The 27,486-nt window shown below is 40.0% G+C and overlaps 1 protein-coding gene across 2 annotated transcripts in view; it reads left to right on the top strand.

Annotated features, from left to right (window-relative positions):
* Nucleotides 1–927: 927 nt before the first annotated feature.
* The window catches only part of LYST (lysosomal trafficking regulator), a 74,793-nt gene continuing 48,234 nt past the window's right edge, over nt 928–27,486 (top strand). For both annotated transcript variants that reach the window (XM_083858435.1, XM_083858434.1), the window contains exons 1-9: nt 928–1,035; nt 14,133–14,217; nt 15,390–15,588; nt 16,466–16,556; nt 18,547–20,623; nt 21,533–22,565; nt 23,470–23,631; nt 24,274–24,430; nt 26,753–26,979. In XM_083858435.1, the coding sequence (XP_083714561.1) occupies nt 15,397–15,588; nt 16,466–16,556; nt 18,547–20,623; nt 21,533–22,565; nt 23,470–23,631; nt 24,274–24,430; nt 26,753–26,979 (3,939 nt within the window). In that variant the 5' untranslated portion in view covers nt 928–1,035; nt 14,133–14,217; nt 15,390–15,396. The remainder of the gene's footprint in view (nt 1,036–14,132; nt 14,218–15,389; nt 15,589–16,465; nt 16,557–18,546; nt 20,624–21,532; nt 22,566–23,469; nt 23,632–24,273; nt 24,431–26,752; nt 26,980–27,486) is intronic.

The raw sequence follows: 27,486 nt of genomic DNA, 5'->3' as shown, positions 1-27,486 counted from the left end.
TTACAAAGCCAATATGACACCAAGGTAGCCAGCAGGCCCCGGGATGATAAGCAAAATGCAATTACACAGCCCTTACCAGAAAAGGCAGTGAAGGTCAGGGAGTAGGAGGCCAATGCACCAGGGAGAGGCGTAAGGATGTGAGAAAGAAGCACTTGTGCACCTTCTGTATGTACATTTTTCTGATTTCAACAATCAGGATGGTGATGTCAAACCTAGGCACACATAAATATATGAAGCATATTCTTGTTATCAACGCCCGTACTGTATTGCTCTCACTTTCATACAATTCCTGAGTGCCCTGGCCGTGCAGGGTGAATCCCTGAAGCAGGGAGAGCAGTGACACGCACTCAGGGCTCACCATTTATTTATTTGCCTACACGAACCTGTTCTGCCCGGGACCGAACAGCATTCGGGACACCTGTTTCTTCTGGGCATTCCAGCCAATGCCAAAGCCCAGCTCCGCAGCCGTAAACCTGCCCCAAGAATTCACTCTGAGCAAACACCAGAACAGAGCCCAAACCCTCGGGAGCCCTTCGGGAGCCGGGGCAGCGGTGACAGCGGTGACAGCGGCTGGCAGCACCCGGAGCGCCAGCGGGGGGATGGCCACGGGTACGTGACCCGCATGTTAAGGGCGCTTTTAATGTTGACGTTGAAGGCGGGCAGGGTGGCGGTGGTGGAGTGAAGCGCCTTGGGGGGATCTCCCGCCCGTGGGCTCCCAGCAGGAGCTGCAGGGCCCGGCTGCCCGTGCGGCCCTTGCCGGGCGCTGTCACGGCCCGACCCGGGAGCCGGGGCCCGGCACTCCCGGCCTCGCCGCGGCACCTCCCGGGGCGCCCTTGCGCCGCCGGCCCAGCCCAGCCCAGCCCAGCCCAGCGCAGCCGGCGGAGCGGGGCGGGCGCTGTGTTGCCGGGGAGACGGGGGCGGGCGGCGCGGCGGGGCCGGGCAGGAACCTCCCGCCATGGGCTGCCGGGACGCTGTCAGCGGGATAAGAGCGGAGCGGGCGGCCGGGCGCGCCGGCTGTGGCGGGGAGAGGAGCGGGTAAGGCCGGGCCGGGCACGGGGGGCTCTCCCGGCGGCGCGGGGCCGGGGCGGGCGCTGGGCACAGGGCACAGGCCCGGCCCGCGGGGCTCGGCGGCCGGGCGGGCTGTCAGTGGCGCTGCCGCCCGGAGATGCCGCTGGGGGCTCGGGGCGGCCCGGCGGCGGCGGTGGGAGGCGGAAGAGCCGCCGGAGGAGGCGCGGGCGGAGCTCGGCCCGCCCCGGGGCTCCCGGGCAGGGCGGCGGGGCTCGGGGCCCGAGTGTTCCCGTCCCCGCTGCCGTGAGGCCTCGGCCTGTGCCGACAGGCGGTGTTTAGTGCCCGCTGTGCGTGTCCAGGCGGTGCGTGCGGGCTCTCCCCGCCCCGCCCGCCTTACTGGGGTGCTGTGCGGGTGACCGAGCGCTGGAACACACTGCCCGGAGAGGCTGTGCCGTCTCTCTCCTCAGTGGAGATGTCCAGAGCCGCCTGGTGTCAGTGCTGTGCCGGGCGCTGTGGGATGACCGTGCTGGGCAGGGAGCCTGGAGCAGAGCCCGCTGTGTCCCCGCCATCCCGGGCAGCGCTGTGCGTGCGGGGCGTGGGCGGACACAGAGCCCTGGCTGTCAGCGAGGCTGTGCTGCACATCAGGGCTGGGGAAAAGCCAGTGTGGGCCGCTCAGGGAAACACGGTAACGCTGGCTGGAATATACAAGAGTCGCAGCGTTTCAGCACCTGAGCTGCCCTTATGCAAAAGCGTGCATCAAAATGAGTCGACAGAGGAGCGATGGGCATTCTTCTACACGTTTTTTGAGTGTGGGGAGAATGTTCAAAGATGCTTCTCCGAGAGAAAAGCAAAAATCTAAGAATTGGATGTTGCCTGATGTCCCCGGAGGAACTGAAGAGCTGCCTTTTTACTGCCATCTGCAGTGGAGGGAGAAGGCAGGAAAAGCAAGTGCATCACTAGAAGTGAAAATAAAACTTTTCTTATGAGAGAAAGCAGAGCAATTGAAGAAATTCAGAAAGAAGGTCAGATGACTTAATATCATGGCCTAGGAGTTGGGAAAGCATCTAATGTGCTTATAAATTGGACTGGCTAAAGAAGAAAAAACTGAATGGCAGACTTTTTTCTTCTTTTTTTTTTTTTTATTCTGGCTTGTAGTGTCATGTGAACCAGTAAGACTAAGTATAAGGATCTACAGGAGACTTGGAGCTAGTGGCACATGCTGTTGCTGATGTGGTGGTGGCACAACTATCTGTTTTTGTCATGTGTATCATAATCTTGTGCTAGGTAACAGAAAAGAGGTGTCTGGAACATTTAACCTTTCCTGAAGGAAAGATCAGATTTTGCTTGCTTGGACAAGAGACCATGTCTGCATAGAGCTTTTATCATAATGGAGGTACAGGGTGATGAGGACTCAGGAAAATATTCTTGGGTCTCCTTGCTGCCTGTATTGTAGGCTCACAGACAGAAGTGCAAAGGAGAAAGCATTCTCTCAGGTGCTTTAGAAAATTTCTGGTTTACTGGCTCTGAGAGTTTCCGGTGGAATTTTTTTTTAATAGACTGAATGAAAAATAATGCTGTTTTCATGTATTATCATAGATAAGGAAAAAAACGCATCATTTTCTAGAGTGTTTTAATTTAATTGTTCTTCCTTGTTGTCCTTTGGCTGTCCAAAGGCTCTTGCAAGCTAAAAGCATATGGTTTTCAATGCTTTACTTGTAAAATCAAAGCCAGTTGCCACAGGAAGTCAGTTGTTACCTGGTTTATAAGGCTGTGTAGAGATTTCTTAAGAGGAGCTTTTTTGATGTCACTCACTTCCTGCCTTCCCTTTCTCCTTGCCCTGTGAGGTTTTTTAACCATACTCAAAGACAGCTTTCCATCAAAAATGTTTGGTTGTATGAAGGTAAATGTAAGCTTTAATAACCATTTAATTGAGATTCTTTAAGGTTAATAATAATTTAATTAAGTTTCTCCTTTGATGCTTCTTTTGCTTCCTTTTTTCTCATAGTCCCTGGTAGGTTTTTCATGTGTCGCCACATCAATTATTAGTGCAGCTTAAGACAGTAAGGAAAGAGTCTGTGAGTACTTTGAGCAATAGTATAGGATCTGTTGGAAAGTTAGACACTGGATATGTAAACAGTGGGAAAGAGAAACTGCATTCTTAACACTTACTGAGAGTCAGTCACTGTTTTCATATAGTTCTCTTTGCAGCTGAGCTCAAAAAGCATAAGCAAATACTGTGATTCTATGAACAAGCACTTCAGGAAGCTCAGCTCTATATTTCTATTGTCGGTGATTTTTGTAATAGATCATGGTGCTTCCTCATTAGTATGAAATTGTACACCCTTGCAGCTGGTCATTTAGTATTTCCTTCATATTTACAGAATTTTGCCATTGCCATGGTGTTCTCTCTTCAAGTAAGATAATATTGCCCATGGAGGAAATCTGAAGTAAAACCAATTTTGATACTTGTCTTTTGAGGGCAAAAAGGAGCAGAGGGAATGTAGGGTGAAGTGATTATTTTGTAAAGAGGGTTCTGCTGCACCCGGAAGTGCTGTCCAGAACACGCCTGCTTGTCCTCTATGGGTGAATTGCAGTTCTTTGCAGTGAACAGCTGTTGTTGACAAGACCACACTAATACCTGTTTTATTCCTTTTTGAGGAGTGGGGAGCCCAGACCCTGTGGGCTTCCTTAGCTGAGAACTGTAGTAGATGTTGTATGAGATGTCACTACTTCATCTTTTTTGCTTTGTTTGTTAGAAAATTTGATTATATTGTTAGAAAAAGATTGTAATATGCAGTGCAGGGAAGCCTTTATGTATATATGCCAGGGATTACTTTGTCTCTTGCTTTCTTTCCCAGTTCAGAGATGGTTGTGAGAATATCAGGTGCTTTGGCAAATTACTGCTTGCTGAAGGTTCATGGAGCCTTCAGACAGTATCAAGTAGTTGAGCTGGTGTCATTGCAGCTGTTGGTTCCTGAGACAGCCCTGATCTGAGGATGGTACACCTGGGACAAGATCAGGTAGAAGAGACTTCTCTTGTGTGATTTGGACTGGTTTGTCTGAGCTTCTAAGCTGATTGAGCAGCTTGTTACTGCTGAAGGAGGAAATCTCCCTCCTGCAGCCTTCCCTTCACTGACAGTGACACAACTGCCTGATCCCTCAATATGGCAATTCAACAAAAACAAATGCAGCTGAAAAAGCTAGTTTTCTGCAGAGCTGTCGGGCTGGGCCACATCAAGAAGGAACTGGATGAGTGCAGTGCTGGAGACAAGAGGAAGAAAAGAGGTGCTGGGGAAGAACAAAAGCACCTTCTTGCTACTCATGAGTTGTTAGGTGGGCTGAGCTGTCTTGCATAACCCTACCCTAGCTGCATTTTGGGAGATGGGGGCATTTACTGAGGTTCAGCAGGGTTTCTGATTGAGCTGTCATGGTCTGTTGAGAAGAACTAATAAAGCAGTGCAGTATGTGCTGGATCAGGTTTTCTCTTCCTCTATTTAGATTCAGGTCTTGCATTTGAACATGGCTCTCAGGGACTTTGAAATTAGTGCAAGGTGAAGTCTTGCTTTCAGATGGAGCACTCTATACACAAGTGATACTGAAACGTGTGATGGGAAAGGAGGTGGCTATGTGTAGTCTTAAGGGTATTTTTGCTGTAAGCTATTAGCTCTTTGTTCCATGTTTATAGCCTGGGGTCTGATTAAAATATTTTTTCTGGGAAGTCGGATTTTTTTAGTACCAATTATTTAAGTGGGAATCTTCTCAGTGTGATTATTAGGTAACTGTGTTGTGTGAAAATAGAGATTAAATCTGATGCTGAGTAAGAGAGCGAGATGGAAAAAAAAATCCTGGTGGAATTAGCTTATGTATGTTGAAGAAGGGATAGGTGTGTAATACTGTCATCCATGTAGTGAGGTCCAGGAATATGCTGTATCTTGGTACCTGTACCTGCTGGAACTTCTGCTGTATCTTTGTTTTGGATATTTCTCTAAACTTACTCTAGCTTTTTAGCCACTGCACATTTAATCATCCTTCATATTCTGTACTTCATGGATTTTGTGATTTTGGTGTCTTACAAAGGAGCCAGGGCTTCTATTCTTCTGCTTCTGTTTCTTAGTCAGCTTCTCCCCCATAAATAACTTCCAGCTGCCTGCTCTTACTGTGGTTTTGCAGTGCCCATGCAGTGGGAAGCACTGAAGGGTTGTCTTCTGCACTTCGGAGCTTGTGTAGCTCCCTGCAGGCATCTGAGACTTGCCCTGTGACACCTGTGGGGTTGTTGAGCCATGTGGTGCTGAGGCACTGGGGGAATTATTCTCACTTACATTATGAAAGAACTTTTCTGCACTTCCTGGATAATTTAAAAGGTGGGAAGTGGAAGGCAAGTCATAGATGGTGGAAGACTCGTGCCTGTTAGACTGTGTCTGTCAGATGCTTGCTCAACCACTCTGACAATCTCAGCTAATTCTCATGTTTGAGTTCTTTGCTCTCTTTTCCTGCACCCAGAAAGCTGAGCTCCTTGGTTTCAGTTAGGCACTATCATCATGCTCCATGGGAAAAGTTTGGGAGCATGAAGTACTAACTGTGAGGTGGGAGGAGGAAGTTTCTGATTTTTTCAGCTTTTGACAGTAGAGAAAAACCTTTCTGTTTTCCCAAGAGAAAATTGGAAAGATTAAATATTAGGAGGAATTACTGTCAGGTATTGCCAAATGCAAGGGTTTGTTGGAAGTATTGAAACTGATGTTAACTTCTGTGCAGTTTTATTTCAGCAAACACTTGACATCATCTATTCCTCTTTAGTATTGTGAAGGAATTTACCAAAGCTTTATGTTCTTTGTGGGGATAAATGACAAAAAGTACATAACCAGATCTGTTAATTTTAGTTACCTGCTGATTTGATAGACCTTAGTGTATTAACTAAAAGATGGGGAATGAGTAACAGAAACAGCAATCTGAAGGGATGAATAGCTCTCAATGCCTTAATTCTGGAAAAAAAAGTTAATTAGTAAGGAAAATATTTGAGATTTAGAGCAAGAAATGTTCCTGATAGTTTATAATTCAGTTGCAGAACCTGATAAAAATCTAGCAATACAATAATTGTTATAAGATTTCAGAAGTTGACCTCTGTCCAGACACTGAAGTAGTCTTAAAATTAACCAAAAAAGTGCTAGTCTTTCCGTTGGAAGGCAACGGAGTTTAACAATCTTACTTTCCAAGAATTGAGATCAAATGTTCTTACGATTTGCTGTAGAGAAAACAAAGCAAAAGCCCTCAAGTGTAAAACTGTGTGTTACATGATTATTATCATTTTTCTTTGTATTACTTGCATCTTTCAATGATATGGGTAGATTTGAGTCAGTGATGAATGTGTAGTTTCACTTTTTATTTGCATGTTTCAATTAAGAAAAGATCAAAGGAAAGCAGAAAACTTCCTCTATGTGTCTGAATATACAGAGAAAATGCTGGGGGGTGTGGGGGTGTATTTTCCACTTCAGAAGATACTCCTAATTACTCCAGAACTATTTTTAGAAGCCTAAATTACATCAGTTACAAAGCAAATTTGATTATTGGAGTCCCGCTAAGTCCTTAACATTTGCCGCAAAAATGATCATATGATGTTTGCTTACTGAAAATGCTACTTGGCTACATATGTACCTTCATCTGGCATACTTCATGCATCTCAGCAGTGTAAAATCTTTTTTTGTGTGTGTGTATTCACAAATGATACATATTTATAATTGGGGACTTCTTAGTTTGGCACTTTTTTCTCTGCATTTTGATGGATTAAAGGTTTTCTCCGATTCAGCATTTTCTTAAATGTTTGTCTACCTAGTAATAGGTATACTGGGAAATGTCATATTTTTGGTCATTATTATATGTAGTAAAGTGTAATTATAAATTATAATTTTTCTGTTTTCAAGTCTGTACTCCTTGAAAAATTTGGAGTGCTGTTTTAACATCAAAAATAAGCTTAAAATCCCTAGCTGTTCCTTATTTGCATCTCCACTGGAGAAAAGCTACGTGAAGTGAGATGCTGTGAGTCATTTTGCCTGTAGTTATCTGGGATGTTGACTGGATCATCTGGATCCAGTTCAGTGCAAGAGGGGCAGCTGAAACAAATGCCTTTTTGCTGTGAAGCCTGGAGGAAATACAGGGTCTGCTTCCCTACTACCACCAAAGCTGTTTTCACTTTGTAAAAAGCTGGCGTACTGAGCTTAACAGGAATAGCACTATATGTAACTCTCAGATATTTAGGTAACTTTTTAAATTGCCACTTTTAGAAGTATTTGCCTACTGTTCTGTCTGTGTCTGATTGCTAATAGAAAATACCAACCCCACTGACCAGTTTTAAAGATTCTGAAGTGGAATTAGTCTCCAGCCCTTTAATGACTTCGAAAAAAACCCCTCTGATCATTGATCTTCCCCTCTTAATTGCTCTTAGTGGGTATTTTAGTCACAATGTCAAAACTTATCTTAAGCACTTTTTAGTTTTAATCCTCTAACTACTAAGCTTTCATTTAGGATAGCCTTTACTCATTCATATCCCTTCAGCAAAAGTGCCTCAAGCACTCAAGAGTGCTCAGATCTTTACTTCTTCTCTTTCTCCAAGTATTAGTGCAATCAAACTGTGTAAGATCATAAGTTACAAAAGGTATTGCGTGATCCTCTAGATCATGTCTTGAGCAGACATCTATTGTTCAAAATGCAGAGTGGTCTGCAACTTGTAGTGTGGCCCCAGCTACAGTCACAGAGACCACACTATCTCCAGTGCTGTGGGTTAATGCAAGAGCACAGCACAAAGTCTGCCTGGTCGTGCAGGGGAGGTCTGTGGGCTCAGTACTGGAGACTGTGGCACTGAACTTCTGACTTACCTGTCGCAGTAGACTGCTGCTTTGCTTTCAGTTTGCAGTGTGTGGAGGTTAGTCTTGATCTTTAGATTTAGTTGTTACTGTGCAGCCATGACTGTTAAGGCTTGCTTGTGGTCTGTTCTGCAGTTAAAGTATCAAAGCTGAAGCGTGGAAGAAGGTATTTAGGAGTATTACTTGTATGTATTTTAATTTAGGGAAGAACTTGTTAGCACTCTGAGTAGTGTTCAGAACAAGGTCACCTACAAGCATTACCTTGCCACTGCCAAATGTTTTACAGCTGATCTTCATCCTTCATTTTTCTTTTGTAAGAACTAACTGGTCTTTCATAGATTGTGGTGGAATATTTTTCAGTTCCTTTCTTTAGTACCATGTGTTTGCAGAGATGTTTGCCTCTGACACTTTAGGTAAGATCTGAAAGAGACCCTAGTCTTCAACTCTGCTAACAAAGCTTGTCATCAGCACTTTCACGCTATTGGTAGCAGCATTGTATTCTTTAGTGCTTTTTAGCTGATGTCCATAAGAACAAATTTGTTTTTGACACAGTTAGAGCTGCAATGATTATCTTTGAAAGCCCCCAGCTTTCCCCATGCCTCTTGTAAGGAATGTGTACTATCCGGGACTGTATGCAGTGGTCTGAAATATGAAAATTTTAAATGAACTGGAATGGATTTAATTTGGCTAACAACTGTGTTGTAGTTAATGACTTTGGATAGTATAAGACCACAACCTTGGCATGAACTTGAGTATAGCATATGTACAGGGCTAATGTATAACTTGAGTGAAGGTGTTTATTTGAGAGCTTGTCTTTCATTAGTGTTGTACTTTTTATCTTGTTAGATGAATCATCTCTTTTTTTTTTTTTTTTTTTTTTTTTTTTTTTTTTTTTTTTTTTTTCCTTGATTTCAGGCTTGACGAGAATGTATTCACAGGTGTTTCATATTGTTTGATGACTAAATAAAATTCCACATGAAGTTGAGTAGCTGTCTCAAAGCACTTGTCTAATATGCAGCTACCTTGTGGGATTCTTTGCCATTAGCTCTGTCTCAGTGGTATTTCCCCCAGACTCAAAAGGAGGAAATTATTGATAATCTGTTAACTTGTAAAGGAGTATTGTTCTTCATAACTCAAGGCAGAACCTGAGAACCTGATGGATTTTAGCAAGAAAAAATGTCCCAAGATGACACTTTGGAAACTGTTGAACTGGGGAGAGGGCGGGGGATGTGGAGTGTGTGTGTAAGAAAAATGTGTACATGTTAATCTGAGATAACTCTGAGTAATAGCTCTATCATTTAGAGCTGGTTTCGCCAAGAGTTATGCTAGACAAGTGAAATTATAGAAACAGTTGTGTTGGGGAGAGCAGATATAAACACTCACAGGTCAGAACATATCACAGGAAGCTGATTAAATCTTAGCAAATACATTACAGGTTATGATTTGAAAGACTACACTGATCAGGTTTTGGGAGTGTAGTCTGCCACAATCTTTGTGCCCAAAAACATTACCCATGAGTTTGATTTCAAGCTATCAAAAAAACCTGAGGCCTGAAAATCCATGGGAAATTATAATTTGGGAGTAAGCAAGGGTTTGGCTTTTTTCTTTCTTATTTCACTGTGTGGTACACCACAGGTCTGGGTCTTGATTAGAAGGATGACAGGTCTGAAACTGTTTCTGAGAAGGTCGCCTGCCTGCACCTGCTGCAATGCCTCTGTGTACCTTAAAGGGTCTGTAGCCTTGGGTATGTTTGCTGACTTGATTTTATAAATATATATATGACAGTATTTTGGAAAGCACCTGTTTCTTTTATTTGAACAAACCTGGCTTATTACTTGTCTGATCTCATTTGGTTTTTTCCCTTGGCATTCCTATTCTACATGATGAATGGCTAGTTTAGCCATCATGTCAGTGTCCCTTAACCATACCCAATACGAAAATATGTATTTTTATTTCTTTAAGGACTATTTTCTTCAGTAAGCACAGGTAATTACTTTAATTTTTTTTTTTCCCGTATAAGATACAATGCTTGCACATCCACAAGAGGTAGAAATTTTCCAATTCTCAGGTTGCATAAGCACTGAGCTTCGTGGATTAAATTTTTAATACCATGGTAGTAGAAGACAAGTAAACAACATACTTATAGAAGGCTTGCCATACTTGGAGAAGCAGGACTCTCAAACTTCAGGTGTTGCAAGACAAACGTCCTCTTAAGTGAGATGGGACTTAATTCATAAAGTGGCAATATTAAGATTATACAGACATAAACATGCTTGTGCAATGGAAACATCATTACTATGATGGTCTCACCATACTTTTGAGGGTTCATTAAAATAATACTTGTTTACTTTTGCACTTGACACACTTCCCTGGCTTGTTTAAAGGACAGGGCATGTGTTATTTATCCAAACATACCAAGCATTTTTGGTTTTCACCTTTTTCTTTGTTCTGGGGGGAGAGACTCTAAATGACTTGTTCAGAAATAATATTGGTCTAGTGGATTACACATAAGGCTAAAAGGTGGTCACTGAACTCCTGGATGAAATCAAACACTTGGTCAGAAATAGCACTGTGCCAAAAAAAATGACAGCTACCTGTAGTCTTATAATAAATTCTGTATGTTAAGAGGTTCTTTCATGTGCAATGTCATGGTTGGAGCAGCACTGCCTTAGTATGTAATAGGATTTTCTGCTTCTGTAGCTGCAAATAATAGATTACTTAATACTTAATAAATAATAGTAGAGGACAGAGCAGAAAGTGGTTGAAAATATTAAGCAGGAGGTCTGTGGAGCTGGAGTGTTATCTGTATGTCTGTTTTGGGAATGAACCAAACTTAAAACGTCTTGGCTTTGCTCTTGTTTGCTCATGTTTTTGACTGAGTTGTTGGATGGTTAGCAAATGTTCACTGTGTTTTGTAAGCTATTATTTTGGCTGGTTGCCCTGCATCAGTAATGCAAAGCATCAAAGTGTCTCGAGATTTCTGAGATGCTCTGCTTAAACTGCAGGTTCCTGTTCTTTCTGTCTGTGTGTTGCTCCTGCTGTGTAACCTATTTTGACAATGTCAGCTGGGTGTTTCTTTCCAGCTTGTGTAAAGTTCTGAACCATATCAAAAGAACAGAAAAGGAAGAATGCTGATTTTGGTGATGCATTACTTCCAGCCTTTACTTGCATTTTCCCACCACATACAAATTTCAAGGCAGCACTGTACTTCCCATTTCATTCCAGGCCACACCACATAGATATTTCTCTATTGTGTGCTCTCGTGCACTTTCTTTTCCTCCCCAGTTTGCACAGAGGATTTCATTCTTGGGCTAATTGTTAGTGACTTTCTTTAACCAGACAACCAAAACTGCTGTCTGATACTAACAAGCTAAACTTAGTTTCTGCAATAACCGTGACAATCTTTGCTACAGTAGCAGAAGCCTCTTGTGGAGTGTCTTGGTGTTAATAACACGCTGATGCTCTTTATTATGTATGTGTCCTCTGTTAATAGAAGCTTGAGCTTAAATTGAAAGTTAAACCCCAGACTAAATCTGATTAAATAGTGATTGATATATTAATGTTGAAATCCTTGAAAAGGTAACAAGCATGCTCTCCAGAGCATAAGCATTAAGTACAAGCAATGAGGTTGGGATAAGCATTTGCTAATTGAAATGAATACTGTATAAACTAAATGTAGTGTTTGTTGGCCAGAGGTGACTTGTATATACACTTTATTCTACAGAATGGGTGAAAAGGCTGCAAATTTTGAACTGGAGGCCAGAAAAAACTTGATTGCACAATGTCTTATAGGAACTATATTTTTTTTCAAAGCATTAATTTTAATATCTACTGAGAAAGCAACTTCATTGCAGTCTGTACATAAAAGGACTTGTAGCCATGCCATGCCAGGTCAATGTTGATCTCTTAACTGAAACAGAAAACTAGGGAAGGTAAATAAATTAACATTTTCATGTAGCTATATGTTATCTAGTTCTCTTTTACTCCTGCTGTGGCTCCTTGGCAACAGTTTCTGAAAGTAATAAACTAGTATTATGGGCTTTTGACTTAGTACTGTGTTTTATTATGATGCTGCTCTTTAGTGGACATTCCAGGCCTTTCTGGGCAATGTATTGCTGAAAACATAACTAAAGAAAAGGCCCAGTTCACTCTAGTATACAGAGTACTAGTTCTGACTCTGTGCTTTTGTTGCATTTTCTTCTTTCCACAAATTCTGCTGTTGTTAGAGATAACATCTAATCATTAGCACAATGCAAATTGAGTATATTAATGATTCAGTATTCAAGACAGAACTCAAAAATAAGACCAATTTAGCTATCCTTTTAAGGACAATTTTGATATTTTCTTTCAAAGTCCACTGAAGTACGAGACAGTCTTACACTTTAAGATGCGCAGTTAATTAGCAACTTCATAAAAATCGAAAGAAGTTCAGAGAAAATGCAGTTTTCAAGTGCAAGAAATCAGTTTCTACCACAACAGTAAATAGGAAATAACTCTCTTGCGAGGTGGTGCAGAAAGGGGTCAGAGGGTAGACATGATACAGGTTGAATTATGAGCATGATGCAAAGATGGGCATGAAAAGGGTAGGCAAATATCAGATTATTCACAGTTGTGTTGGGGTTTTTTAACTTGTGGGTTTTTTTCTTTAATAAATAAATACTATGTAGTAGAAGTGATTTTTTTAATGAAATAGAATAGTCATATTCCTCTTGCAAATGAAATGGGGTTTTTTTGGGTTGTTTGTTTTTGGATTTTTAGAGTTAGCTATGTGAAGCCCTGACACAGTGTATTTCAGAACTGTAACACTGTTATTGTCTCATTGAGACTGTGTACAATGTTCTAGTAGGTTTCTTTCTGCTCTCATACAGCTTAGTTAAGTTGTATCACCAACTGTTTTCAAAGGTATGTTTGTGTTGTCAGTCTATTTCAAAACTTCATTGCAGAAAAAGAAATAAGTACAACTCAGAACTTGCTAGCACTTGTTGAAACAAATCCTAAAAGAAGTTCCTCGTTATCCAGCATGGTATCTCTTTACAAATTTTTTTCTGCACTGTAGAATCAGAGCATCTTAATTCCTTACCCATTCTATACTAAATTAAGGATATATGCCTAATGTCTTTGTGTGTTAATGGCAACAAAATCATACTTTATCTTGCTACTGATATTGGGAATCCACCCTTTTGATAGAATATGGCAATGTATGTTAAATCCATGTAACCAGGCAAGCAGTGCAGGAAACCTGGCGACTGAAGCTTCAGCTGGAAGGACACAAAAGGATGATGGACAGTTTATCTCTGTGTCTCTTAGTCTGGTGCAACTGCAAAACCACCAGCTGCTTAGACTATTCTATTTCAATAAATTGTGCCTGTTGGCTGAATGGGTAGGTTAGTTTTTCATGAAGCTGTGAATGAAACATGTTTCCTAGTGGTCAGAGGGAGGGCAATTATTAGGGGCTTGCCTGGGTAACCTTTAGTGTTTGTCCCTTTCCTTAAGGATGTCTGTTGCATAATGTTCATGCTCATCTTAACTTTAAGCTGAAATTTTTATTTGCTTCCCATCTGAGAATACTAAACCAATGAATTCAGTGTTCAGAATTTTCTTTCCTTTTTTTCCTGTCCCCATCTGTTGCGTTTTGGTTTTTTTCTCACAATTAACTGTGGATGTAATAAGTATCTTTTGAGTGCTCACCTAGAGACCTTTAGTAGTTAAATGTTTTTGAGGCTTTTATTGGTTACTACCCTTTGCATTCCCAGTGATAAATTTCCAGTTGATGAGTTTCTCACTGACAAATTTTCAGTTTTTATTAACTACATCTTCCCTGGTGCTTAGTGTAATAGAGAATTGGTATTCTGTCAGGACAGACTAGGACAGATTTGAGATGCATTTACGTCAACACCTGACTGCATAAGTCAGTTCTCCTTCTATCCCTCACTTGTACCCGGAGCTGCAAGTTCTTCAGATATTATATATGCAGGTAGTGATCACTAAAACCTCATGCTGTTTCTAGAGAGAAATATTTAAACTTGTGTACCTAGCTCATTTTGCATTCTACAAACTAATGGATTTCATTATGTTAACTTATCTCACGTATGCCAATTATTTTCTCTATAATTGGATTTCAGTTGTGCACAATCCTAAGCTAAAAGTGAAAAACAGGACTTTAAAGCTCAAAAAACCCTCAAGGACTCTTCCTAAATTTCAAATAACTATCATAAAATAACTTTTTAAAAAATCGTATTAACCATGATATTTTTCTGTTTCTAAAAACAGGTGAACCAAGAGTGATATTTCCAGAATATATTTGCTTGTTCTTCCAGATAGGAGATAAATGTGTTAAGCTGGCAAAGTGATTCTGGTAAGAATTTTTCTGCTATTTCTACAGTGAACATCATTATATGTGTAAGTGTTTGCAGTTTTGCTACTAGAAGGAGCTTTCTGTACCATTAGCACGAACAAACTTGATTTTACTTACAGGGTCTTATTTTTTTACCTAATAATTACATGTTAATCAATGTGTTATATTTAAATGTTATATTGAAAGTTATTTGGCTTTTTTTTTTACACATTCTGTGCTTGGATATGATGTAAGTATTTGACTTTTGAAGCTTTTACTTCAGCTGTTTATATGGAAATAGGAGTTAAATGTGCTGTAGCACTCATTAAGTGAGGTTTATGTGGATTAAATGATCTTGTTTCCATAGCTGCCATCACTGATTATTGTTTTTGTTTTGCTTTCTTCTGTGATCCTCTTGAGTTTTCTTCAGCTGAGTCTTGCATTTCTTGTCTTGTTTGATTTAAATGTTTCTCCATGTACTAGTGCTGAGCATCCAAAGCAAAATTAATCAGTCTGGGAAGCAGAACCAATATTTTTGATACTTCCTCCTGAACAATGGTAGAATTGTCTCTTGAATTAAGCACACACTAGTAGTGACTGCTACCCAGAAGGTAAACACTGTCCAGTTTAGTTGTAAATCTAAAGCATTGTACTTTTGCAACTCCCAAAATTATCTGAACTCAGTGATTTTTTTCTTTTCCCCTTGAAACAATCTGCATGCTGCTGGAATACGTAACATGGTATTGTTTGAATGAACTATTAAAGAATATGGTTTCTGTACTATGTTGTGTAAGTGCTGTATATTTTGCCCTTATGCTTCAGGTCAAATACCTTTAGTAGCAGACAAATGTTGAAGCTCGCATAGAGGTTACAAAGAAAAGCTGGAACAATCTCATTAACTTTCATTTATGCAGTGGGAGAGAATGCTCTGTTAGAGGCTTTTACTTGTTAGATTTATGAAATCAGTGTTTGGGGTCCTGGGCTGTTTGCTAAAGTTTCACTGAAATTCTCTAAGTTTCTTTTTTCTTTCCCTCCTACCCAACATGGGTATATTGATTCCTCAGTTCAACAGACACTGTCTTTTGGAGGGATGAGATACAGGGAAGAAACAATCCCTTTTTTCCTCCAGTCTTCTGCCTATAAGGAATATGTTTTCTGATGGAATTAATTTCTGTTCTTTCCTCTACTTACAGCTCAGACATGAGCAGTGCCAGTAACTCACTGGCACGGGAATTCTTGACTGATGTCAACAGACTGTGCAATGCAGTGGTACAGAGAACAGAAGCCAAGGAAGATGAAGAAGAAGAAACTCATATGGCAGCACTGGGACAATACTTAGTTCAAGGCCGTGGGTTTATTTTGCTTACTACTCTGAACTCAATAATTGATCAGGTAGTAGCTTTTCTTAAGTGGTTATAATTTTTGTATTGAGCATTGACTGTGTGGATTTCTTTGGCTCATGTTGTACTTGGTGCTTGTTTTCTTTCCTTTTTATGGAGAGGCCATGAGTTAATTGGGAAGAGTAGAAATTCAAAAAGATTTTTTGTAGTTGCATTCTGTCCCTCAGCAGGAGCAGAATATGGAAAACTAGATAATCATGGACCTGTTTGCCAGCTCATATTTGACTAAGGCCTGTGTGAAGCTCAGGTGCAGTAGCTGGGTGGAAAGACACTTCAGTTGCATGTCCCAGAATCATGTAAAATGCCAAAATGCTTGAGTCAGCTTATTGTGTTTGAAAGTTATTGATCTTTAGGACTAAAACCATTCTCATAGTGCATGCCACAAAATAATTGTGTTTGAATTCTGTGCTTTCTACAGTTCTTCCCTGAACTGAAGTTCTTAGTATGTGTTAGAATCCCAGTAGGAATGGAGTTTTTTAGTGGTTATTCTGTGATTTTGATTTTTTTGCTGTTACATTTTTGGAACAAAGTTTTGGACTTGTCTGGGGCTTCATGTTGAATTTTTTAAATCACTAAGTTTTGTCCTTTTGACTTTTCTGGTTTTCTTTTTTGAGGTAATCTTTCTACAAGGGGGATTAGGAGACCTTTGTATAGAAACAGTTGTAGAGGTGTAATAAATATCTTGGATGCTTTCTGATTGGCTCTAGTTAATGATTATAGCACTCTTTGCAGTTAGGTTATTTTTTCAGTGCTTAAAAGAGCAGAAAGGCATAGGGAACTGAATGCTTAATAGCTTGGTAAAATAAAGAAGGTTAATTTAGTTTTTAAAAAGTACAAGATCTTGTGTTTTTATTTTGTTCCTAACATAGGAGCTGACATGTCGAGAAGAACTTCTGACCCTCCTCCTGTCCCTTCTGCCATTGGTGTGGAAAATCCCTGTCCAGGAAGAAAAAGCAATAGGTATGTTTGATCATTCACGGTGTTAAGCACGTAAAAGAGGTGATTTGTGTTTTACCCCAGAGCCCAGGACTCTGTGCTAAAGAGTAGCTCATTATAGTACATATCTTCTGATATGGAATGAAGATGTAAATTCTGCAGAGAATTTAAATTTTAAAAATGGCAAAAAATTGTGCAGAGAAGGTAAAGGCTTTTGGTCAGAGTGAAAGGCAATGCTGTTGTTGCTGTGTAAAAACTAAACAAGGAAATGGCAGTGATCTGAGTCAGATATTTTTGTTTCATTTTGGGCTCTTAGATTTGTCTGATGCATTCTTTTCCCTCCCAGAGAATAAAGTAAATGAAATTACCAGATTGTTTGAGAGAATTTCTAAGGATTCGTACCTGAAGCTCTTCCAGAGTGGGTTTTTTTTTTTTAGCTATTTCAAACTCCTTGAAATTGAAGACTTTTGTTAATTTTTGTAGACTTGGAGTCTTTAAAGGGCCAGTTTCATAGAACTTTTATATAATAAACTTTCCTTCTTCCTCAGGTGTATCGTTCTTTCATGCTCCTGTAATCATGATAGAATTAAAGAAATGTTTTGGTTATTCTGTGACATCTTAGTGGCTTTCCAGGATTAATTTAAGAGGCTGTTATGTAAATAGGTTTCAAGATGTTGTGGTTTATACACTACATAAGCTTTTACTTCTATGAATTACCCTCTCTTAGTACTGAAGAAGTAAGCATAATGTATCCAGTTGTGCACTAAATAGTTGGGTTTTTTCTTGGACTGAAGTAAGTTCTCCTGTATAAGGCAGCTTTTTTTTTTCTGTGCAGGTAATATCCATTGTTTGGTGAAGTACTCCTGATTAATTTCCTGCCTTCAAAGCAGATGATGTTTAAGTATCACAACCATGACTTTTGAAACAGCATGGCACAGTTATGCTTGCACAAGGAAGCGTCTTTTCTTTCAGCTTGAATAATGTCTATAGCTATTATGTGGGCTTCTGGGGCTTTGTGGGGGTGGGGACTGTTGTTAACTATGACATTTTTTTTAAATACTGAATTTACAGGGTGGAGGATATTTGCAGTTGCTTTATGGTAGCTATTTTACTCTCCAAAGCATCCAGTTACAGTTCTGTCACTACTTAAAAATAACAATGGACTTAATCCAAGAATATTCAGAGTTGTTTCTCTGCTTGCTTTTTTGATAGTTCTGTCAGAGTTTACTGATACAAATGAAGCAGTAATACTTCTGTTTTATTCTTCAAAATGTTCTTGCCTATTGAATCAGATTTAAATTTTATACTGCATACCTGAAAGTTGGGTTTTTTCCTTGGCTTTTGTAGAATATTCAGGACCCTAAACATTATTCCTTTGTCTCCCTTTTGTCCCTGACTATTTTAAAATCACCTACTTTTATTTCTGCTGCTTGTATTTGGAAAAATTAATGCTGAAGTAAAAGGACTGAGGTCTGTATACTTGAGGATTTGCACTGATAATAAGTAGAGAAATTTATTTTTTTTATTACCACTAGTACACTGACAGTGTCCTCATACATGCTTAGAGGGCTGTGAGCTAACACATTTGGTTCCTGGAGCAGCTGAGTTGCAAAAGGTGACGATGGAGCATCAAGTTAAAAAGACCTTTCTTCCTCACTTTAGTTCTCTTACCAAGAAGTCCTTTCACCTGCCCTGACGACATCTTTTTTTGAGAATAGTTTTGCCAACAAAAAGTTTCAGGAAACCTTTTTGCACACTTTTGTTTAACCCTAAATAGAAAATGAAATAATTTGTCTAGGCTTTAAAAATAGCCAGTGGACCCTAAACATGAGTTGTTGCTGCCTGTTTTATACTGAAAGTGTCTGATACAGGTGCATGCAAAACCATGACCTATTAAGATACAAATTTGCTGTATATTTTAAAACTGGAAGTATTTAACTATAAAATTAGCAAAAATGCTTTACATATTCTAATGTTCCTTTAATGTTCCTTTGTTATCTTTCTGTTTCAACAGATTTTAATATACCCTTTAGAGTAGACATATGCCTGACCAAAGAGAATAATACAAGTTCCATGAAATCTACTCAGGAAAAACTAAACTTAGATGGGAGCGCTCATTCATCTCTTCAGACTCCTGGGAAAGTCAGTGCTCGGTCTCGGAGAAGCGGCCGCCTGCGCAAAACCACCCACCGCTACTCTGTGCGAGATGCCAGGAGGTCCCAGCTCTCCACCTCTGATTCTGAAGGCAATTCTGATGAGAAGACTGCTGTGATAACAAAGCACAGACGCTCCCAGCTACTGCAGCCCTTTCTAACCCCTTCTGTTAGGGACAGCTACCCTGGAGGTAGAAGTGATTGCCAACCTCCTGAAGTGGTACCAGGTTCTACTTCTGGTGCCCCTATTCCAGACGGTTCCAGCAAAGTTATCCCAGCACGTGAGATTTTGGATGAGGTGGCTGCAGGAACTTCTGAAAGCAGCATGGATAACTCTCCTTTTGACTTATGCCATGTCTTACTGTCTCTCCTAGAGAAAGTGTGCAGATTTGATATTACTTTGAATCACAGTTCTGCTCTTTCAGCGAGTGTCGTGCCCACATTGACAGAGTTCTTATCAGGTTTTGGAGATTCCTGCAATGTAAGTAGTAACACAGAAAGCGAAGTTGTTTCTGCAGGGTGGACGGAAGAACCAGTGGCTCTGATCCAAAGGATGCTCTTTCGAACAGTGCTGCATCTTATGTCTTTAGACATTAGCAATACAGAAACAATGCCGGACAATTTACGAAGAAATTTAACAGACTTACTTAAAGCAGCATTAAAAATCAGAATTTGCTTGGAAAAGCAACCTGGTCCTTTTGCTTCAGGATATAAGAAAACACTACAGCAGCTGGTTCAGGATGATTATACATTTTCTAGATATCGTCACAGAGCCTTGCTTCTACCTGAGGTTATAGAAGGGGTCTTGCAGATTTTGATCTGCTGCCTACAAAGTGCAGCCTCCAATCCATTCTACTTTAGCCAAGCTATAGATCTGGTTCATGAGTTCATACAGCAGCAGGGATTCAAACTGTTTGAAGTAACAGTGCTTCAAATGGAATGGCTGTGTATGAAGAATGAGGGAGTACCTGGGGAAGCCTCAGAGCATCTGAAAGCCCTGATCAACAGCATCATGAAAATAATCAGTACTGTGAAAAAAGTAAAATCAGAGCAGCTCCATCAATCCATGTGTACAAGAAAGCGGCACAGACGATGTGAGTACTCTCACTTCATGAATCATCACAGAGACCTCTCTGGGCTTTCTGTATCTGCTTTTAAAAATCAAGCTTCCAAAAACCCTTTTGAAACTGCTGATGGAGAAGTTGATTATCCTGAGAGATGCTGTTGCATTGCTGTTTGTGCACACCAGTGTTTGCACTTGTTGCAGCAAGTTTCTTTGAGTAGTACCTGTGCTGAGGTTCTCTCAGGTGTACATAATGTAGGAATATGTTGTTGTATGGACCCAAAGTCTGTGATTGTCCCATTGCTCCATGCTTCCAAGTTGACAATATTAAAAAATTTTCAACAGCACATACTGAGCATCCTTAACAAATTTATATTAGATCAACTGGGTGGAGCAGAAGTCTCTCCAAAAATTATACAGGCATCATGCAATATATGTACTGTTGATTGTGATCAGCTTGCTCAGCTGGAAGATGCCTTGCACGGCAGCTCAAGTGATGCCAGTCCCACATCTAGTTCCTCCTGCAGAGTTCAGGGAATTCTGCCTAGCACTGGATCTGAAGATATGTTGTTGAGATGGCATGCACTGGAGGCTTATCAGGACATCATTTTTGAAGAAGACAAACTACGTGGCGCACAGATCGCAAGCCATATTTGCCACTTAATGCAAAAGGGGAATGTAGTGGTCCAATGGAAACTGTATAACTGTATTTATAATCCTGTGCTTCAGAGAGGAGTTGAGCTAGCTTGCCATGCTCAACAGCAACTTGGACTGAGTACAGCTGATAAACTCATGGGCAGTTACCATGGCCAGGATTTGCCTTCTGAAGTGCTTCAGGTTTATTTGCAGATGCTCCCTGTGTTGCTAAAATCCAGGTTGGTTTGTTTTCTGTTATTATTGGAAAGCATGCTAATTAGGTACAGAGTTTTGTATATTTGTTACTAATCAGAATGTAAGTTTTATTTGTACTCTAGGCAGTGTTTGGCTATTGCAGGTGGCAACGAGAAATGCTTAAGTAACAGGATACAAACCTAGATTCGTAAACCATAGGAAGTGAGGGCTCTCTTCTCATAAGTTATAGTCTTTAACAAGCCAAACTCTGTAGCAACAAATAAAATCTTTGTCCAGTGTGACACACTCTCTGCCTCTTTATTCCTTGTCCTAAAATTAGTCAGGAATGTTAAACAGATTGATATATCATTTTTCTGTGGAAATTAGAAATTGGAGAGTAGAAAAAAGGAAAAAAACAGAATTGGAAGCAAATATATGGAGAGGTTTTTTTGTATTGGACATGCTGGCATAACAATTGCATGAGAACATATACTGGAAAGGTATTCCTGAATTTATCTGAAATTGATCATCCATGCAACTAGTAGACAGCTAGGAATATATCATCAAGTTTATTTGAGAAGGAACCTCTGCTTTCTGATGAAATCACCAAATAGAGAAATAAAGATACTTACTAGCTTCAATTGCTAAGAAAAAATTGGGAAGAGACATACTACTAAAGAGGAAATGTCATAAATAAAGTTAATTAACCATCTTCAATGTTTTGAACATCCTATATTTTTGTGGTTGACATTTTAGAGGGTGGTTATTTCCTACGTTATATCTCACAAGAAAGTTGAATTTTCCACTACCAGCTGAGTGATGCTGAGTTAGGATCCTAGAGTGCTGCAGACAAGTCCCTCTTCTCTTTAATTTACAGTAATTTATAGCAATTACTGACTTACATGAGTTTGTGGCTGATTTATAAGGTAACTTTCTTATGCTTTCTCTTGCAGAGTAATTAGAGACTTGTTTCTGAGTTGTAATGGAGTGAATCAAATGATTGAGTTAAATTACTTAGATACATTAAGAAGCCATTCCCTGAAAGTGTTAGAGACACTGATACTCTGCCTTGATGATCAGCAGGAAGACCAAGCAACACCAGAATTGGAAGGCCTGAGCAGCGAACAAAAGGAATCAATGTCTGACTTGTCCACTTCTCTTTGTAGCCAACAAGCTGTTTCAGAAGTTCCTCAAAGCCTCAGCAGGTTTTATGCTGGCTTGAAAGAGGCATACCCAAAAAAGAAAAAGTTTGTGAGCCAAGACATTCACGTCAACACAATAAACCTGTTCCTCTGTGTTGCTTTCTTATGTATAAGTAAAGAAGCAGATGGTGATATGGATTCAGCTAATGAGTGTGAAGATACATCAGGATATGATAGTACAGCTAGTGAGCCATTAGGCCACAAATTACCGTATCTGTCCCTGGAAAGCCTTACTTTGCCCTCTCTGGAACATATTCATAGGGCTGCAGATATTTGGTCCATGTGTCGTTGCATCTATTTGTATAGTTCAGTTTTCCAGAGACAGTTCCATAAACTTGGGGGCTTTGAAGCATGCCAGAGACTACTAATCCTGATAATTCAGAAACTTGCGAAAAATAAGGAAAAGGAGCAAGAAAAGAGGGAGAGAGTATTGAGTGAAAGCAGCAGAAGTTCACATGGGAGTCCTCGAACTGAGCTTCTCAACAAGGAGGACTCAGTTCAGCTGGCTAAAAGCAGAGAGGTGACGCAATTGGAGCTTGATAGTTCTGGCAGTCCTTCTGGTGCTGAGCAGCTGGTGCCTGACTCTGTCTCCTGTGACAGCCCTGTGAGCATGGAACCTGCTTTGGTTACTTCAGTTGCCAGTCTTGAAGGGATAAGGACTTTGGCAAGAGAAGAGACTGAGTGGGCACTTCAAGGTATCAGACTTCTAGAAGCTCTGCTGACCATCTGTCTGCACAGTGTGAGCACCATGCAGCAGAAGACAGAAGTGGAGATGTTTCACCAGGTACTGTGCAACTTTCCCTGCCTTCCTTTGCTCATATTTGTTTTGTACAATATTATTTTAACAGTGATTTACTCAAAAGTTCTTCTAGAGAGGTAAAAACTTTATGCAGTTTTTATGGTACCATATTTTGTATAGTGCTAAAAGTGTACACCTAAATAATGAGCTTAGTAGTCAGAGTAGTGGTCTGCTTGAGTAGTACTCTTTTTAGAAAGAGTATTCAGTGGAGAATGTGTATGAAAGGGATGCTGCAGGAAAGCTGTGTAGGCAAGATGTCACCATTATACCCAGTGACTCACATTTTTGAGGATGATTCTGAGCAGAGCATGGTGCTTGAGAAAGGACTACTTAAGGGCATAGATACTGAAAGGGCATCTGAAAAAATTATTCCTTAAGCCTCAGAGGTGGACTAGTACAGTATTCCACAAGAAGTTGTTAATTCACAGAAGACACCTTCACTTTTCTTTAATGTTCTAATTACTATCTTGAATTTTACTTGGCAATTTGTTGCAAAGCAGGGAGGAATTAAGGAAAGAACTGGAAACTGGAGTTCTGTCTTGAACATTCACTGTTTTTATGATCTTGGACATGTCACCCTCTGTCTTGTTAACTACTAGTAATGTTGTGGTGTGGTTTGAATGCACAGCATACCTGAAACTGTTTCAAAAACATTTATTTTTGAAACAGCAATTTCACCTGCAAATTTTAGGTAACAGCATTTTGCCAGATTTTTTCAGTGTGCAGGTTCTAATGAAATCTGTAATTAAATATAGGATGGTTTTAGATGAGAAGTCAGATTAGTGTAGGTGTAAGGAGAAGCTATTAAATCGAAGAGCTAGACTATTTCTGTTAGCTAGAAATAGTAACATGAATCAAAATGTTTTTCTTTTTCTCGCCCAAAACACAGAATACCTGTGTGGATGATATCTTACTTGAAATGAGAGAGCAGCTTGCTCAGTCCAAAGTGATAGAAACTGATTTGGCAAAGCCTCTGTTTGATTCACTGCTTCGTGTTGCGTTGGGCACTTTTTCTGCTGATCTGGATTATTCTGAAGAAAAAATTGAAAAGGTATGAAACACCAGCTAAACAGTCTAATTCTGAATAATGCAAGATTTTCTCAGATTTGTTCTCTGGGTCTTTTTAAACTTGATAGGAAATGTTTATATGTGTTTGATTATTGATGAAATCTGTGCTTCTCATAGGAAAGTGGAATGCTTTTTTTTGATATGGTCCCCACAATTACTGTTCAGAAATGAGTCATGCCCCAAAGTAGCAAGCTCAGTCAACCTGATGTTCTCTTTACTCTTTCATATCACAACAAGGTGATGAACCCCTAAAGGAAGAGCTTCAAATGGGAATGTTGAGTGACCTTAGTGGCTGTAGATATCTTTACCTGTGGGTGAATGTCAAGGTGCATGCTGATGGTGATAGCGATTTAGAAATGGTTTTAATGCTGCTTTTAAAACTTTGATCAGGTAGTTAGTAAGAAAAATTGCTCTTTTCACATTCTTTTTTTTTTTTTCAAAATAGTTAAGTATTTTTAATGTATTTCAAGTTTCTTGGAAGTGTATGATTAATTTGTTTCTTTTCCCAATGGGCTTGGAGAAAACAGGTATTTGGACAGTTCTAAATTATTAGCTTTTCTGATCCAAAGTTTTTGGGTTTGTTCTTTTTCTCACCAATGACAGTCTTTTTGGTTGTATTGTACAGACCCATTACACTGAGGAGGAGCCTGTGTCACAACCTGGAGAAATTTCTGAAGAGACTGAAGAATCACAGTGCTGTAGTCTTAAACTTTTTGCTGAAGAGGAAGGATATGAAGCAGATAGTGAAAGTAACCTTGATGATAGTGAAACCAAGAATGAAGGTAAGTGGGAACTTTGTGAATATACAAAGCTGTCTTTATGATATAGCAAAGCTTGTTTTGTCTTTTGAGATGTACCAAAACAGTACAAGCACCTCTAACAAATAGAAATAATTAACTTTATTTACTTCCGTTAGGATGGAGTTACAGATGGAGGGATGATAAATATTCTTACTGGGTGTTAGAGACATTTTTCTGTCTAGGTTGTCTAAGGTCATGTTGTTCAAATGTGTTACTGTGATCTAGAAATTCCAGAGATAGGTATCTGTAGTTTTTTTGAAAATCAGTGCTCAAATTTTTTTCTTTAGAATTGTAACTATCTGGTGAAAATGAAATAGTCTATGTTACAGAATACCAGATTGAAAGGAACCCTGAGGACTATCTGGTCCAACCTTTTTTCACAAAAGCACAGTCTAGACCAGATAGCCTGGCAGCTTGTCCATCTGAATCTGAAGTGCTCAATGTACCACTTCCCTGGGGAGATTTATCCCAATGTCTGATTTCTCATTAGGGAAAACTTTCCCCTTGTGTCTATATGGAATTTTCTCAGAAGTAACATGTACCCATTACCCTTTGCTTTGTCCACGTGACTCCTTGGAAAAAAACAGTCTACCTTCTTTGTAGACATCTTTTAAATGGTGATAAAATGTCCTCTAAGCTGCCTTTTCTCAAGGCTGAACAAGCCCAGTTCTCTCAACCTTTCCTCCTGTCTTTTTTGTGTAGTGGGGACAAAAACTGAACACGGTGTTCCAGGTGTGGCTTGACAAGTGCTGAGTACAGTGGGATAGTAATTTCTTTCTCTCTGCTGGTTGATGTCCTTGTTGATGCAGCCCAGCATCCCATGGGCTTTCTTTGCCACAGCAGCACACGTTCACTCACACTGAGCTTGCTGTCCACTGGGACCCCAGCTCTCCAGCCAGGCCGGTCCCAGCCTGTGCTGCACTCCTGGATTTTATTTTCCCATGTGCAGACTTTACATGTTTCCTTGCTGAACTTCATAAAGTTCTTGTTAGCCCACTCTTACAGCCTATCCAGGTCTTCCTGCAGAGTGGCTCTCCCTTCCCAAGTGTCCACTTCCCCACTCACTTTGGTATCATTGGCAAAGCCCATCAAGGTGGATTGATCCCATCACCCAGATCACTGAGTGAAGATAATAAACAGTGTTGGGCCCAATATCAATCCCTGGGGACCTCACTTGTGACAGTGTCCTGTTTAAAAAGGATTTACCACTACCCTCTGTGTGGCCAGGCAGTCAGTGCCCAAGCACTGCACAGACCCCTTGTCCCCACTCTAATATCAGTTTCTCTGGGAGGAGCCTGTGGAAAGCCTTGGGGAAATCCAGGTAGACATCCACTGCTCATTCCGTGGCAACCCAGCAGGTTTCTCAGTTGTGGAAGGGGATCAGGTTTGTCAAGCCCTATTTGGCTTTTCCCAATCACATGCTTCATTTGACTTGGTTTCCCCCCCTTGTTATACAATATATCTCTTTATTCTAAACAATTGATATGCACATATCTTGCTGTATTCTGTTTGTGTAATTAATTTTAAACATGAATTCAATTTAATTTTTTCCTTTGTGCTGATCACACCTGGGTGCTTATGTTCTGGTATGAGATCAGCATGAGCAGCAACAGCCTTTAATAGAACTACATCAAACTGCTGCTGTTTACCTGCATGACTAGATTTTATCAATAGATATTTTAAAAGCATTTTTGAATTAAAAAATTTATCTCAAATACTTCCATGATACATTTACATGTACCATATGTCTGAACCAAATAATTTTATGTATTTTAATGTTTCTCCAAAATGTAACAGGGCAGGCATGCAGGCATACGTGTTTGGGTTTTTTTTCTTTGATTGTCATGCAGATATTCTGTCATGTCCATTTTCAGAGTTAAATAACAAATTGCTTCCTCCAGCCTTTTGATATGAAATTATTTAAATTTATCTCCTTTCTTGGCAGGCTCAAAGTTTGTATAGAAGGTTGGGGCTCTGTTACAGTGCTTTTACTTTTATGTTTCATGGCCTGTATGTTTTGCCATTACTATGTGTGTCAAATTCTCAGGAAATGAAGCTGGATAGTTTAAGAGCATGTAATGGGACAAACTGGATCCCTGCCCTTCTGTGTTTGCAGGAAAACAGAAAAATCTGAAGCAGAATATAAAATTAGGCTAATTTCTGAAAATTGCTTATAACCTAGTGACTATTTTTGGTTTGTACTTGTGAGAAGGTTGGAGGGATGTCCTTGGATGTTCTGCTTAAATCATGCAGGCTGTATTCAGCTGAGTAAGTTTCAGTAAGACACATGTGCTTTCTTTTTAGGAGGAGACACAAAGGCAGAACCAGGATGTACTGGTGTTTCAGGTTATTTTAATGGCCTTGCTGAAAACATCAATCAAGGAGAATTAATATATCCTGAAATCTGCATGTTGGAATTAAACTTGCTCTCAGCTGGTAATGCAAGTTTGGATGTGCTTGCTCATGTATTCCAAAGCTGCCTGAATATCATCAACCAGAAGGAGAGAAATGCCACTCTCCTTATTGAACAGGTAAAAATGTTGTTAACAGAGGCAACAGTTTAGCAGTTGTGTATGTTTAATTTTATCATACCTAATAGAGTGATCTTGAATATTCTTAATTTTTATGGTATTTGATAAGATGAGAAACAGTACAAATGACTGATATTGTCAACTGCATTGCATTTAAGTTACCAGGAGATAAGTAATTTATTGAAAGGTATTTGTCCTACAAAGCTTTTGAGTTTTGCAGGTGTCTTTTTTTTATCAAGACTGTTCAATCCCTACAGACTGTTCAATCCCTACAGATAGATTTGATGATTGTCAGAGCCTTAAGAAAAAAGGGCAGATATCTGCTTGTATCTGTGTATATGTAAGCATTCTAAACTTCTTATTGAATGTGTACTTTTAGAAACTGTGAGTCATGTACCTCAATAATATTTCATGCTTTTCTTCTTCATAAGTTTGTTTTAGAAGTTAGTTGTGCAAATGGTCATGCCCTCATGATCCTTTGGAGTTCTGATAGTTACCTCTTTTAAC

Source organism: Zosterops lateralis (genome assembly GCF_965231275.1).
Source record: "Zosterops lateralis genome assembly, chromosome: 3".
NCBI classification, from domain to species: Eukaryota; Metazoa; Chordata; class Aves; order Passeriformes; family Zosteropidae; genus Zosterops; species Zosterops lateralis.
This window is presented reverse-complemented; position numbering and strand designations above follow the sequence as displayed.